Genomic DNA, 16,997 nt, shown 5'->3' on the forward strand with positions numbered 1-16,997 from the left:
TATGTATTTCTTAAATTTGTTACTTTACTTCTAGATGGCATTCAAAGAGGCATCTTGTAGTGTAATTTTCACTATTGTCTTAAATAGTGGAAGAGAACAGAAGATGTTGGATGTCTGTAGGGAAAGATAATTGGTAGAAAACTGGTGGTTAATTTCATCCAGATACATTATACAAGAAGCGTGTGGGGGCTGGAAAATGATTGTGTCACTTAGCTGTGGAGTCGTTAATATCTGTGCGTGTTTGCTCACTTGGCGATATCTGCATTAATTTATTTCCCTGACATGCCTGGGCAGAGTTCAGCACTAGAGAAAGTTGCCATACAATTGTACATGTATGCAGAGGAATAGGTGAACTTAACACATCTCCCTGGATGGTTCAGCCACGTCCCTTGAGAAGAGAATACTTTACATTAGCAGTAAGTTTCTGGTGCCTCATGAAAGTCTGGATAGAGAAGTCATTGGAGTTATCTTTCTGGCAAAACAGTCCTTCTAAACAATGCACCCCTCATTTACAGTAAATCTATGGTCACAGCATACTTTCATTTTTATAACACCAGCATTGTAATAATATAAACAATACAAACAATAGTTATATTTTTGATCCTCCAATATACAGTAAGCTTACTTGAAAATCTCCTTTCATGTTGAGTTCTGCTTGTCTGCTGGCTATCTCTTTCCACAACTTCTTATATTCACTGCATGCTTTGCAGCTTTACCTCTGCTGTTTGCGTTCAGCTTCAAGGACTACATATCCCATGGTACCTTGCTGCCTGCAAGCTGTGATTCCTGTATTGACTCTGCCTCCTGAAACTCCTCTCAGCACCTCTGTGGTTCAGAAGGCAGGCTCTGTAAATTCTGTGACACAACAGTGCCTACTCATGGGGCATGTGAACTCATTCACAAAATACAAAGGCTTCTCTCAATGGGCAGCTGAGGGGAGGGGCAGGCATAGCCTCTCTCTACTCTCTCACAGCCCGAAATGTCGGTGTATGCTCAGCAGTAGACATGGGCTGAACACCCCTGGTTTGGTTTGCACCAGAACTTTCTAACATCGCAAAAGTTCTGACGCAAACCCTAATTAAAGTCCATGGGACCCAAGCTTGAAAAAACAAAGTCCCCATTTTGAAAGATTTTAAAAGTTTTTGGCGATAAAAAGGGTATGGGGGCCTGGTTTAAAAGAGTTTTTAAAGGAGCAGTGATTTTAATGATGCTTAAAGGGAAAGTTCACCTTTACAGAAAACTCTGTAAGGTGAACTTGCACAGGTTCTCTCCTCGCCACCCCCCCTCAGTCCTGCTGACTTTTACCGCCACAAACTCGGTATATCTGTGCCAGGTGTTCGGGGTTTAGAAATCCTTCTGCGCTGAATGTCCCTCATCAGGGGGGACGTTTTTTGAGCATTCTAATTGGTCACTGCCGTCACGTGGGCTGCACAGACCAATCAGCAGCCGCATAGACCATCCTGTCTGCTATGCAGAAGACTCAAGGATGGAGAGAGGATTTCTACGCCCGGGCTCCTGACACGGATATACTGAGGCTTAGAACTGGAGATTGCGATGGTACAGGTCAGTGGGGTGGGGGGTGGGGAGCGCGAGGAGGGGGATGTGTAAGTTCACCTTTTCACCTTAAAGTGAAACAGTAAAAATGAAAAATGTCTTTTAACATAGTGCCTGGGGGTCCCCTTAGTCTGCCTGTAAAGTGACACATCTGTACCATGTATAGAACCTGCTGCAGCAAAACTTGACAATTTATAAAGAAAAAAAATTACATTTGCATTTTCCTTGTAAGCCTTCTTTTTTTATTAGACCACAGCTTGGGGCCACAACTTGGTGCACTCAGAACAAGATTAGAGATTTTTTGGATAAATCCTGGTGTCTCTTTGGCAGACTTTGGATGGAAATACCAAAGTTTTGCACCACAGTGTGCAATCCTTATATGAAGAAGCCAAATTATAGTACACTCAGGCCAAGGTGCACAAGAAAGCCCGCAAACAGTTTGCTGACGACAAGCAGACTAAGTACATGGATTACTGGAACCATGTCCTGTGGTCTGATGAGACCAAGATAAACTTATTTGGTTCAGATGGTGTCAGGCATGTGTGGTGGCAACCAGGTGAGGAGTACAAAGACAAGTGTTTCTTGCCTACAGTTAAGCATGGTGGTGGGAGTGTCATGGTCTGGGACTGCATGAGTGCTGCCGGCACTAGAGAGCTACAGTTCATTAAGGAAACAGTGAATGCCAACATCTACTATGACATACTGAAGCAGAGCATGATCCCCTCCCTTCAGAGACTGGGCCGCAGGGCAGTATTCCAACATAACAACCCCAAACACACCTCCAAGACGACCACTGCCTTGGTAAAGAAGCCGAGGGTAAAGGTGATGGACTGGCCAAGCATGTCTCCAGATCTAAACCCTATTGAGCATCTGTGGGGCATCTTCAAACGGAAGGTGGAGGAGCGCAAGGTCTCTAACGTCCACCAGCTCCGTGATGTGGTCATGGAGGAGTGGATGAGTACTCCAGTGGCAACCTGTGAAGCTCTGGTGAACTCCATGCCCAAGAGGGTTAAGGCAGTACTCGAAAATAATGGTGGCCACAGAAAATATTGACACTTTGGGCCCAATTTGGACATTTTCACTTGGGGGTGTACTCACTTTTGTTGCCAGCAGTTTAGACATTAATGGCTGTGTGTTGAGTTATTTTGAGGGGACAGCAAATTTACACTGTTATACAAGCTGTACACTCACTACTTTACATTGTAGCAAAGTGTCATTTCTTCAGTGTTGTCACATGAAAAGATATAATAAAATATTTACAAAAATGTGAGGGGTGTACTCACTTTTGTGAGATACTGTAAAATTGGTCCGTGCGGCGGATTCACCACAAGATCACTTTTATCGGTGGCGGGAGAGGGCCCCCCCTCCTGCCACTCTCCAGTGCCTTCCGCCACTTACCAGAGCCGTCGCTAGCGGCGGAGGCGATCGGATCCTCTCCCTAGCCCTAGCCTGACATGGAGACGAGTGAGGGGAAGATGGCCCCCACCCGGCATATCATTGCAGGGCGGAAGCAACGTCAAAACGTCACTTCCGCCCAATGCTCTTAAAGGGCCATTTTTTTTATTTTTTATTGCATTTTAGTGTAAATATGAGATCTGAGGTCTTTGACCCCAGATCACATATTTAAGAGGTCCTGTCATGCTTTTTTTTTTCTATTACAAGGGATGTTTATATTCCTTGTAATAGGAATAAAAGTGACACAATTTTTTTTTTTTTTTTAAAAGAACAGCATAAAAATATGAAAACTGTATTCAAACCACACATGTGTGGTATCGTCGCGATCGATAGAGCGAGAGCAATAATTCTAGCCCTCCTCTGTAAGGGGCGTGGCTTGATGGCGGAGCGAGCGGACGTGTAGAGACACCACTCCGACTCACGAACGGCATTCTATATTGATCCTGGCTTCCTTCTCCTCTGGACCGATTCCAAACTCTTCCCCACAGTCCTGGGCACACTTCAGGCTGGCGTCCAGGTGAAATACGGGCCACCCGTGCCAACATCAGCGGCGGGATAACTCGCTCATTTCAGATGGCAAGATGGAGCCGCAACACAGGCAGAGCCGCCTGACACGCTGCAACTGTCCTCCTCCTCATCTCTCAGCCTACAGCTCTGGTGAGTGAATCCACCCCTGCTCTATTTGATACCCAACCAGACTTCCTGCAGCCCCAGGACTCCCCCCTAGATAATGAGGACTGCCAGGCCCTAGATCACCCCCTCCCCCCGCTGAGTCTACACTGGCTACTACTATGCTGGCTATACAGGACTGCAAGGCCTCCCTTTCTACCCAGATAGCATCTATCCGCATGGACTTCTCCCTATTGAAACAAGATGTGCAAAACTTGAGAGATTAGAATAGGGGTTACTGAAGAACTTATAAGTTCCCTGGAGGGTGTTGTGCACCCCTTATCTGCCACTGTGCGGGATCACACAGGTGAAATGGCGTTTCTCTGCACTAAAAATTATGGACAGGAACAATCTCTGTTTCGTGGGGTTTCCTGAACGCAGAGAGGGCTCTCAACCAGAAAAATTCTTATACTCCTGGCTACTGGACATTTTCGGTACAGACGCACCCTCTTTCTCCTATCTTATCGAGCGTGCGCACCGTACCCCTCCATGTCCCCTTCCTTCCTCCCACCCCCCCCCCACGATCCATGATTGCACGGATCCTTAACTTCCAGGATAAAGTTGCCATTCTATGTCTTGCCAGAGAGAAAGGTCCTCTAAAGTACAACGATAATAATATCTCAGTCTTCCCTGACTTCTCAGCTGATGTCCGACAACCCCTATCCTTTGCAGCAGTGAAAGCCCGCCTGCGCACCGAGGGTCTTTCATACGCTATGCTTTTCCCTACTAAGCTGCGTGTTATCCATGATGGCAAAGCTCGCTTCTACACCAACCCTAAAGAAGCCATGGCACGGTTAAACGATCGTTATGGACTTTTACCGAGGCGCAGGGTTGACTGATTGAAGATGGCCAGTGCTTCCTACAAGCACCCCTTATGCTCCCTAAATACAACTCCACTACCATTTGCCTCTATAGACAGGTGACGGGTTTGCACACTTTGCCTTTTAAATGTGGTATATGCTCCTCAGGATGACGGTTGCCCCTCCCACTGATGTTTCGGGAGTGCTATCCTACTGTACACAGCCTTCCCAGACTGGACCTTCATAATCCCCCACGTTGCGGAAGTCATACTATAATTTACACACCCTTCTAATTGTAACTGTCTACTATCCTGAAACTGGACCCCCTTTAATGCTGGAAGCATTTTTATTTTTTTTTTCCCTTTTATGTTTGTGAGCCAAGCCTTAATCCACACTACCCCTATACCAGTTGGTGGCATGGCCACGGGACAGTTCCCACTTTTTTTAAGTGAGGGTTTTCTCGGTTCGGGGATCCAAGGCTCGCTATGTTTGGGGTGCACGGATCCTTAACTTACAGGATAAGGGTGGTACGGGGTTGTTTTTTCATGGACTTTCTACCTTTTTTTTCTTTTTGTGGTTCTTGTTTTTGATATGATTTTTCTTGTACTTTGGTTTTTCATGTATATCTGTGCTTTCTTCAACTTGAATAGTATCTTACACTTGTTATATGCCTGTGCTCTTATATATCCTGTGTGGCATGACATGCAATGTTATATCTCTGCTATCTGTCCCCAGGATGCTATCTGTCCCCAGGCGCCTTTGTTTGTTTTTTATGTCAATTATATACTGTTTGCCTTACTATGGCACGACCGCTAAAGATAATTTCCTGGAATACTAGAGTGTTGAACTCACCCCAGAAGCGATCCCTGGTATTCTCGGTCCTGAAAAAATATCGCCCTTGTTGATTCTAAAGTGAGGGCCCTCAAGCGGCCATGTTTAGCTCATTTTTATCATGCTACTCATACAGCCTACTCTAGAGGGGTCTGTTTTGTTGGCCAAATCTCTGCCTGCGGAGATATTGCAGATTAAAACAGACCTGGATGGCAGGTATGTTGTGCTTATAATACAAATTGCCTCTGTGACACTCACCCTGGTGAATGTTTATGTACCCCCTCCATTTTCTGCAGATGTGCTAGTAAAACTGTCACGCTTTTATCTAGGCCCCCAGGCCCACTGCTGTATGTGGAAGATTTTAATGCTGTAATGAACCCGGCTATGGACTGCTTGGGGGTAGATCCTTCACTTCCTTTACTGACTGGGCCCAGGTCCATGGACTTACTGAGATATGGCGATGGAAACACCTGGATATGTGTTAATACTCTTGCCATTCGGATTCTTTCCACACCATGTCTCACATAGACCTAGCATTTGGTACACGAGACATTGGTTTCTGTTGTATCCTGCTTACCCAGGGGTGTATCGGATCATGCCCCCCTGTCTGGATCTCCTTCTTCTTCCAGGTTCTGGCCCAAGTGTGTGGCGCCTGAACTCTTGCTGGTTGGAGGATGAGATAGTACAGGGGGAATGTAGGAAGGGTATTGTTGAATACTGGAATACGAACTTGGGTACAGTGGACCCACTTACGGAATGGGAGGCCTTTAAGACCACGTTGTGGGCTACTTTTATGTCCATTACTGGCATTTTACGTAAAAATACCCAACATACTGTGGAATTGGAGTCAGTCATGACCTCTGCCGAATCTGCCTATGCCTACTCCAGCTAACAGGGACACCTGGTTGCAATGCCGTAGGGGATATGAGCTCCGCCTGCTGGACTTTACGCAAAAATGCATGCTACATGTTACCCAAAAAGCATTTGAGCATGGTAACAAGGCTGGACACCTCTTAGCTTACTTGACTAGACCTAAACACTCCCTGTTTCTATCCCTCGGATCTTGATTATACAGGGCCAGATTAGTGACGCTTCTAGGGATATCATGGAGACATTTCTGGACTTTTACAAGGACCTATACTCCTCCAGAGCAAATTACACTGACTCCCAACTAACTGACTACCTGGCCCAGATATCTCTCCCCTCCCTTTCGGTTGCAGGGTGCGGGGAATTGGAGGCGCCTCTTTGTTGAAGAAATCGCGGTGGCCATTTCACAGCTGCCAGCACATAAGACACCAGGCTTAGACGGCTTCCCTGCTGAGTGGTATACCCAGTTTCAGCACATAATGTGCCCATTTCTTTTGCATACCTATAACAAGACCTTAGACACTGGAATTTCCCCCTCCCCTCTATGCGGGAAGCTTTGATTATCCTATTATCGAAGCCACATAAGGATCCTCTTAAATGTGACTCGTACCACCAGATCTCTTATTAATGTGGATGTTAAAATCCTCGCCAAAGTCTTGACCAAACGTCTGAATGCTGTGGTTGCAAAACTGTTCAGGAGCGATCAAGGAGGCTTCATACCTGGTAGACCTACGAGTATGAATATCCATAGACTGTTGCACAATCTTCAATATTCCCATGACTGCACCCCTACCAGGGCCATTGTATCTTTGGATACATGCAAGGCCTTTGACAGCGTGGAATGGCCTTATCTTTTTCAAGTATTAGTGGTATGGCTTCGGCCCCTGCATTATAGCTTGGATAAGACTCCTCTATACCTCCCCACCGGCCTGTATACGAGTTAGTTCTCATATTACAGATACTTTTTTTGATTACTTGGGGCACTAGGCAGGGGTGTCCGTTGTCACCCCTCCTATTTGCCCTGGCTATGGAGCCTCTAGCTGTGCGCATTCGCAGCTCCCGGCTGATTAAGTTTCGCTATATGCGGATGACACCTTGGTCTACCTGGCTGACACCCAGGACTCACTAAACGCTATTATCTGAGATTGACAATTTTGGTGACTACTCTGGGTTCTGGGTGAACTTGGACAAATCCAGTCTTTTTCCTTTAGACCCTGATGCAACTCTGCACATTCACCCAGACTTCAGACTACAGGTAGTGTCCTCTTTTAGATACCTGGGGGTTATAGTGCAGTTACCCTTGTCCTCCTATATTGAAAATAACCTGTGTCCCCTATTGACCCAATTGCAACTACAAACTAAGCAGTGGATGGATCTACCTCTAGACCTTATGAGAAGGACTAATACCCTTAAAATTATCTATTTACCTAAGCCGTTATATATTCTAACCAACTCACCATGTAAAATCCCTAAGTCAATCTTCAGGGGGATAGCTACAATCTGTACGGCGTTCTTGTGGAATGGTAGGCCCCCTAGGGTGGCACTGGAGATGTTGGGATTGCCGACGCATCTGACTGGTTTGGCATTCCCTAACTTCTATTTATAGTATTTGGCCTCCCAATTGGTCGACATTCATGACTGCCTGCACCCAGTTGCGGCAAACGCCTGTACATCCACTGAAGGAGCTATTGCCTCCTCTCTAGAGACCCTCCACAACATTATATACAGAGGTCGAGTTCCAGCCCGCCCAGGCACATCTATGCTAAGTACCTCGCTCTCCCTATTTAAAATAATTGAATTTCTACAGAGTCTTGGTCTGCCTCCCCAAACAACCCTCTGTGGTTCAATCCAAACTTGAAAGAACTGTGCTCTATACCTGACCCATAATGTTGGTACTCTAAGGGAGTTAAATACGTGTGTCATCTATATGACACATGGGGATTTAAATCCTTTCAACAGATGCGCATTGATTTTTGACCTACCATGCTCATATATGTTCTTTTACTACCAACTCTGTCACGCTATTAGCGCTCAGTTTGGCTCTTTAGAAAACCCTGTCCACATGCCTCAGTTAGAGAAAATACTAAGACATCCTGACCCTACTAAACTTATTTCCACATACTATGCTGCCCTTATGACTGACTGTAACCCTAAATTCCGAGTGGCCCAGACGAAATGGGTCTTTATGGTTATTACATTTACAGATGACTGGTCAGAATACAGTGACACATACAAAACCTCAGTAATATCTTCCAGGGATCGTATTATAAACATAAAAATCTTTCACCTATCCCACCTTACTCCTGCTCTAGGTGGTTACAAAAAATGGGATTGGCTCCCACAGCAGACTGTTTTCGAGGATGTGGTCAAGTGGCAGAGTTTTTACACTGTTTTTGGACCTATCCAGTCATCCAGGACTTCTGGGTGGAGATAGGGTCTTTCATATCATCGGCAGTAGGTCTCCCAAACATTCTCCACCCCAAAAACTGCCTCCTAGACATTTTTAGTGATCTCCACATTTCATTCCATGCTAAGACTTCTTCGCATCCTACACTTCTACGTGAAGAAAGACATTTTTTTGGCCTGGAAAGGATCACAGATGCCTCTAAAATCCCTCTGGTTAAAATTGATTAATGACTCTTTACCTCTATACAAACCCACGTTTGAGGTTCGGAAAAAAAACAAAACCTTTCACAAAATATGGGGCAGATGGCTGGCTAGCCCTCTAACCCTTACTCCAGGGTAGATACACATCTGTATACTGTTCCTGATCGTGCAGTGCACCTCACCATGTTAACCTCCTAGCTGCCTCATGACTGGAGAATTGCATGTTGGTCATTTCCTGTTACCTTGCTGTTAACAATCACAAGAGACATGTAAATTGAAATCTGTTTATTGAATGTTTAAGTGTATTACTGCAGATGCACTACTATGAATAACCTTTTGTATGTTGGTTTATAAAACTTAATAAAAATATCTTTAAAATAAAAATATCTTTAAAATAAAAATAAAGACCTCTTCTAACTGAAAACATGCAACCTGTAGAATTTTTTAAACGTTGCCTACGGAGATTTTTAAGGGCAAAAGTTTGTCGCCATTCCACGAGCGGGCGCAATTTTGAAGCGTGACATGTTGGGTATCAATTTACTCGGCGTAACATTATCTTTCACAATAGAAAAAAAAATTGGGCTAACTTTACTGTTGTCTTATTTTTTTTTAATTCAGAAAAGTTTATTTTCTACAAAAAAAGTGTGTGCTTGTAAGACTGCTGCGAAAATACGGTCTTGCAACGACCGCCATTTTATTCTCTAGGGTGTTAGCAAAAAAAAATATATAATGTTTGGGGGTTCTAAGTAATTTTCTAGCAAAAAAATGATTTTAACAAGTATAACAAAGAGGCTCGGTCCTTGGTTAACTACTTCAGCCCCGGAAGATTTGGCTGCTCAACGACCAGGCCATTTTTTGCGATACAGCACTGCGTTGCTTCAACTGACAATTGCGCGGTCGTGCAACACTGTACCCAAACAAAATTGACGTCCTTCTTTTATTTCCCACAAATAGAGCTTGCTTTTGGTGGTATTTGATCACCTCTGCGTTTTTTTTTTTTTGTTTTTTTTTATGCTATAAAAGAGCGACCATTTGAAAGAAACACAATATCTTTTTTACTTTTTGCTATAATAAATATCCCAAATTTAAAAAAACAAATTTTTTCCTCAGTTTAGGCCAATATGTATTCTTCTTCATATTTTTGGTAAAAAAAAAAATCACAATAAGCATATATTGATTGGTTTGCGCAAACGTTATAGCGTCTATAAAATAGGGGGTAGATTTATGACATTTTTATTATTATTTTTTTTACTAGTAATGGCGGTGATCTGCGATTTTTATCAGGACTGCGATATTAAGGTGGACAAATTGGACACTTTTGACACATTTTTGAGACCATTGACAATTTTATACAGTGATCAGTGCTATAACAATGCACTGATTACTGTATAAATGTCACTGGCAGGGAAGGGGTTAACACTAGGGGGCAATCAAGGGGTTAACTATGTTCCCTAAGTGTGTTCTAACTGTGGGAGGTGTGATATTGGGGGATGTCTAGCTCAGTGGTAGATGCATTTTCAGTTTAAGGGTGTGGTAGCCCACTTTTATTGAAAGTTCATACATGCATGGGTTGTCCACACAGGGGTTCTTCTCCCAAAAATTACAGCAAACGAAAATGCCAAGCCACCTGGCTCTTAAGTCTCACACAGCCTTGGTTGCAGTACAAAGCTGCGCATGCCCACTCCTGGCCTCTAGGAAGGGGCTCTCCTGACACTCCAGGCTCTCAGAGCCTGAGGAAGAAGCATGCATGCTTCGAACGCACGCACCCTCCCACTGAACTTTAATCTGGAAGTGACAACATCGCAGCATGACGTTCCGGTGTTCCCGGATCCCTTCTCCTGGATACTGAAGGCATTGGACTCCACCACTGCGTTTGCTACCGAGGACAGCTTCTCGGTACACACCGGTCCCAGCCCTGCATCCTCTAGATCAGTGCGGATGACACCCATTATATATGCCTGTCTCTCTCATCTGTTTGTGAGTGTATTCGCTATTTTTTTACATTGAATCCATTACATTTTTAATAGACTATGCTTAGAAGGCACCTCTTTCTTTCACTCACTTGTTCAGTTCTAGTGCTTTTAACAAACGTACAACCTGCTGCATTTTTTTTTCATCTGGAACGCATCAAAATGCATTGGATTGCACTGAAAACACATAAAAAAATGTGTGTGAATACCTCTTCAAAAGCATCTGGAAATCTGAAATAGTGGTGCAAGCAAACCATAAGACAATGTATCCTGTATGTTGTGGTGTTCCACAACTTTTTTTGCTTAAAGCCCAATTTAAATGAATTGTATTACAGCTGTTTGGTTATGTCTTCAGCATCATAAAATCTTTAGTTGCATGAATCAAGTTGCAGAGGCGACATGCGGCATTTTGGACTGCTGCATTTTGCTTCACACAGATAGCAGTGGGCCCTTGTGCAGTCTTTCACCCAAGTCTGGAGATTTTTTGCTGCTCTTATGCCCCGTACACACGGTCAGATTTTCCGACGGAAAATGTGTGATAGGACCTTGTTGTCGGAAATTCCGACCGTGTGTAGGCTCCATCACACATTTTCCATCGGATTTTCTGACACACAAAGTTTGAGAGCAGGATATAAAATTTTCCGACAACAAAATCCGTTGTCGGAAATTCCGATCGTGTGTACACAAATCCGACGGACAAAGTGCCACACATGCTCAGAATAAATAAAGAGATGAAAGCTATTGGCCACTGCCCCGTTTATATAAAATAAAGATCTATATACAATATGGTGATTTCATTTTTTTCTGAAGTCAGTAGTGCATTAATTTGAAATAAATAAATAAAAATACTTGCAGATGTGACTTGTTCTCATTTAATCAAGTAGTTTGTAAGCTCTCATGAGCAGGGCCGGTCTAACTCCCTTGAGTTGTATTGCAACTGTACTGTCTCCCTTTATATTGTAAATCGTGCAAACTTTTAGCACTATATAAAATCTTTATTATAATAACAATGCGCCCTTTCTTTGCAGTACACAATTAGTGGGAAGAAAGTAGAAGTTGCTGTAAAACAAATCATTGCCGGGAAGGAAGTAGCACATCGCGGAGCATTCTCCAATCCTCAGTCCCTGGATCTATACCGCACCATTCCAGAACTGCAGAATTTCTGAAAGACTGTGTAGATCTTGTACATATACTTGCATGGATGGCTTTTCTGAATTTCCAAGGTATATGTGACTTGTGCCAGCAGCCATATATTGGTATACAGGGAAGAACTGACTATCTACATTCAGGCTATCTACACATGCATCATATGGAAAGTCTTTGCATTTGCTGCACAGTTTTAGAAATCGCATTTCAGAAGCCTCTGTCATTTTCTCTCTTCTGGAAAGCATGGTTTTAAGCCATGGCATCTGTTCTGTAAAATTGGGTCAGTTTCCTCATCTTAATCCAAGGACAAGTACTGTACTCTTCTCCAGCTGTTCAAGTGGACCTGTCCAGAAAAACAGATGAGTTCACAACCTGCAGGGAATCTGAAATGCAGTGTATTGTTGGTCACAAATACCTTTCATGAGAAAAGTATCCTGTACAATTGTACCCCATCATTCCTGTATATTAGCTTTCATGGTAAGAGCTGTTACTGCATGTGACCGTTTAGATGCAATTTATGAGTCTGTTGAGCCTGCTGGAATTGTCAGCATTGTCTCAGGAGCAGCACGAACATTAGGCTCTTGGGAATAATCAGGATAATAATCTGCTTAGATAATGGCAAATTCATGCTGACATACCACTTTTAATTTAGACTTTCTGTACAGTTTCAGCACACATAGTAAGTAAAACACAGGTTTATATACTGTATACAGTACATATATATGTAGTTATGTTTCCGTTTCCTGTGAGGGCTGGTGTCTGTGCTGGGTGGGCTTCAAAGGGGCAGCGCCTTGCATTTTTTTTATAACACAAGACATTGTTTCCCCTTTTTATTATGTCACAAAGTGACATTTCCTACACTTCTAGAAGCTCAGGGTACGAAAAAGAACTGCAGAGAGGTATGCGAAACTGCAGACGTGATTTTCCACAGCTGCCGCCTGTGTTAGTGTGAACAGGGCACATAGAAAACCGTGCCCTTGCAGCCATCTATGTTTTCCGGTGCAGAAAAACGTTGATCTCGCACAAGCCCTAATGATGTGTTCTTATGTGCTTCCACTCCAGTTGAAGTCATAGGTTGCCTATACCTTCTATAGACACGTGGCACACACTATTCTAACCAAAAAAGCATGGTTTACTGTAAACATTCTATTCCTAGTAACTGTTATGTATCACACTAGGGAATGATCTACTTACAGTAAGTGCTCAGAAATAGGAAACGTGAGCTTTTAAGGGAAAGTATAGAGTTGTTATTGCAGCATTTACCATTTTTTTTCTCAAGTCAGTTTTGATAAGACACTTAATAAGCTTAGGCCTCCTTCTTTTTTTTTTTTTTTTTTTTTTTTTTTTTTTTTAAGTTAATGTAGAGGAATTTGCTTTTCACATGATTGGATCATTGAAGTGACTCTTCACTCTATTGTAGTTGTAAATAAGCACTGCAAAGGGAGCAGAGACTCTGCATGCAATAAGCCAATATAACTGCTAGCATGTATAGATAATTACATACTGTGCATAAATGGAAGGGTTTTTTTAAAACCGAACCACATTTTGATAAGATTTACATCTAGATTATCTTTACAGAAAAAATGTAAACTATAAACATTCCCCTTTAAACCTCTAATTGTGTGCAGGGGACTAAAAAAAACATTCTTTGCATGTGATTGGATTTTAGACATATGCTCTAGTAAATCACTGCTTTGTGTGCAGGTACTTAGGGGGTATTTTTTAGCAGTGAATGTGAAATTCACTGAACATTGATTGTGGGTGTATCTTTCTGGTGCATGTATTTTAAATGATAGAGATTGATTTACCTGTGGTGCATGTTTTTGGTGAATGCCACATTCACTGCTTTATAAAATATACTCCTTTAAAGTTAGTCACTCCAAACGTGCCACAATCTACCAAAGAAGGAATGCAAGAAGACTTGCAAAAGGAATAATGCCCTGTACACACGGTCAGATTTTCCGACGGAAAAAGTGCCATTGGTTTGTGTTGTCGGAAAGTCCGATCGTGTGTGTGTGCTCCATTGGACTTTTTTCATCGGAATTTCCGACACACAAAGTTTGAGAGCAGGCTATAAAATTTTCCAACAACAAAATCCGATCGGTTGATTTCCGATCGTGTGTACACAAATCCGACGCACAAAGTGCCACGCATGATCAGAATAAATTAAGAGACTAAAGCTTTTACGTCACCGCGTTCAGAACGATCGGATTTTCCGACAACTTTGTGTGACCGTGTGTATGCAAGACAAGTTTGAGCCAACATCCGTCGGAAAAAATCCTAGGATTTTGTTGTCGGAATGTCCGAACAAAGTCCGACCGTGTGTACGGGGCATTAGAAGTGAAAACATAAGTAATCTCTTTTCCAGATGAGTCTAGTCCTAGGAAGCCTCTTGTTCAGACTGGGAGGTCTTGCAGAATTTCCCCTTGGCACCCAACATTATCTCTGCAGTTGTGTAGAGTGGCACTGATGTCATGTTTGTTGCCTTGGTAGCATTCTGCACTCATTGTATGTCCTTAGTCTTCTAGGATGAGTTATATGCTCAGTGTCAATAAATGTAAAAGACTGAGGACATCTTGTGGTGAAAAGTAGATAGATAGCTAAATAACTTTGTGCGACCGTGTGTATGCAAGACAAGTTTGAGCCAACATCTGTCGGAAAAAATCCATGGATTTTGTTGTCGGAATGTCCGATCAATGTCCGATCATGTGTACAGGGCATAAGGCTCCATGCACACTGGGCTTAAAAAAAATGTCTATTCTCTTGGCAGTAAAAAACGCTCATATAGAGCATTTTTTTTGTACAAAGTGTAGACGAGTTTTTTATTACGTTTTTTTCTGCCAGTGAGCTCCAATCAGAAACTCGAACCAGAAGGATTTTTTTTTTCCTGCCTCTAAACGTTGAACTCAAAATATGCCTGTAATCATCCTAATGTGTATGGACACATAGGATAACATTGAGCTGCTTCTACAGGCAGAACACAACTCCTGTAGAAGCAGGAGTGCATGGAGCCTAAAGGTGATGCTACTCTCTACTCCAAAGAGACTTTCTAAACATTACTACAGAAATTGCATTGGTTTTTTTTTTTTTTCTGTGCATAGACCTGTAAAACGGCCCACATGTTCCGTTTTTGAAAGGGGAAGGTTTTTTGAATAAAAGTGACAAATAACCGTGCTGCATTTTAAATGGGCTGGCAGCATACCTTAATTCATTGAAAAATGGACATGATTCTTCTTTTTTTTTTTTTTTTTTTTCTTTTTTAAAGCAGGTCCTTTTAATACGCCATGTGCATGGTGGGATGCTGCAGTGCTGGTGTCTCCCTTTTATTATAATAGTGTGTTGGAGAGCCATTCAAAATGAATGACACAGAACAACGATATATACTGTATGTTACCCAAGGTAAAAATGGCTAACCTGTGTTCATACCATATACAATAAAATGTAAGTGGACCTTACAAATTTTAGGCCCCATTTACAAAGTATACCAGATACAATACCCAACCATCTGTATTAAGGTCATTGATCTAAGGATTACTAATAAACTGCAGCTCTCATACCCCTGTGAACAGAGTTGTGCTTGCCTATGTCCAGCCTTATTCATGGTATTTTTAAAAATATGATAAAGAAAGAAAAGTCTCCAAGGGTTTAAGAAGACAGATCTCATGATTTGAGGTGTGCCCTCCTGTAGTTTACTTCATTCATAATCTATATAAATCTAAGCATGTCGGTAAAGGATGGTAACTGTTCGTTTTGTGGGAGAAATATGTAATCCTAGTACATTCCTTTTAATTGTGGCATGAACTTTCAGGTGACATCATATAGATCTGGGTGTGACGGTCCATCAAGCCTCAATTCTTCAGAAGAGCAATTGTGCCTTGAAGCTCTTCAGCCTGCACATCAAAAAAGTCACACTCCGTACCTTTTTAAAATACATCGTATTAATGTTTAGAATCATTATACAACTTTGCATATACATTTGCTGTTGGCTTAAAAATGGGACAGTGTAATATGTTTTAACAGAGAATTTGATTAAGCCATGGGTGTTCTTCAGTACAAGCCTAATATGTTTACAAATTTGCATAATTATGTGCTTCTGTTTATGCCATATCCAAGTGCACTAGCTCCACATCTTGCTGCTTATTGGTCAGTCCTGGAGTTCTATTTTAATGTCCCTATGCCCTTGTGGTAGCTGCTTTGTTTTTGTAATGCAGTTAAGTTTTTTGCAGTAGACCATTGTGACTGTGTACATCTTATTGCCCGTCAAATGCTAGCTGTTGTCTGAATGGTTAGTGCTGCAACAAAGTGTACTCACATAAAAGACTGGAACATTAATGGCGTTTATATATGTAGGTATGGGACCTTTTATCCAGAAACCATGTACTCAAAATGTTCCAATATATAGGAAGGTTTTAAAGTACAAAACAGTTTATTCTCTATAAAATGTCACACCCACGCACATGATCATAAAGCGAGTGAATTTCTGCTACACTGGTTATACAGTACTCCCAAACACTTAATTTAAACAATTTATTGCCACATTAAAAGCTATTGTCATACAATTTTAATTGGGAATGTTTTTTTCTCTTTTTGTTTTTCGATTTCTGGATCCAAAGCATTCTAGATTTAAGTTCTCATACCCGAATGTTAGCATCATAAGAAAACCACAGTGCTTTACAAAACAGTGCAATGTTACATAGGAAATTTTGAGATCAGGTCAAAATTATTTTATTGTCACCAAAAATTCAAGTCTGCTGTGTTTACCAATCTGTTAGCACTATAATATGGTACAAGCTATTGTATTTTATGTTTTTTTTAAAGGATTGCAGTGTGGAGATTCATGTATGTGTTAAGCATTGTCTGTAATGCATTAAAAGCACCCATTTTTTCTTTTATATCTGTTGTAGTGTCTTCATTCAAAACCACCATATACACATGGTGGTCACGCTGACCACCACAAGTGGTGGTCAACGTGAAAATGATAGAGGGCCTCATGTGCGGCCCCCAACAGGTACAGAGGGCCACTCAATGTGGTTGATTTACTAAAGGCAAAAAGGTCTGTGCACTGCAAGTGCAAATTGCTCTAGATTTGAGGGGAACA

The 16,997-nt window shown here is 42.2% G+C and overlaps 1 protein-coding gene and 1 long non-coding RNA gene across 2 annotated transcripts in view; one reads left to right on the plus strand and one right to left on the minus strand.

The window, feature by feature from the left end:
- Positions 1 to 16,791, plus strand: part of AACS (acetoacetyl-CoA synthetase) — a 138,251-nt gene extending 121,460 nt beyond the window's left edge. The window contains exon 18 of the mRNA XM_073627917.1: positions 11,782 to 16,791. Within this exon, the coding sequence (XP_073484018.1) occupies positions 11,782 to 11,919 (138 nt within the window). The 3' untranslated portion in view covers positions 11,920 to 16,791. The remainder of the gene's footprint in view (positions 1 to 11,781) is intronic.
- LOC141140582 (uncharacterized) overlaps positions 11,546 to 16,997 on the minus strand; it is a 47,744-nt gene continuing 42,292 nt past the window's right edge. Inside the window, exon 3 of the long non-coding RNA XR_012243956.1 lies at positions 11,546 to 12,242. This is a non-coding gene — a long non-coding RNA (uncharacterized lncRNA). The remainder of the gene's footprint in view (positions 12,243 to 16,997) is intronic.

Source organism: Aquarana catesbeiana, linkage group LG01, assembly GCF_042186555.1.
Source record: "Aquarana catesbeiana isolate 2022-GZ linkage group LG01, ASM4218655v1, whole genome shotgun sequence".
NCBI classification, from domain to species: Eukaryota; Metazoa; Chordata; class Amphibia; order Anura; family Ranidae; genus Aquarana; species Aquarana catesbeiana.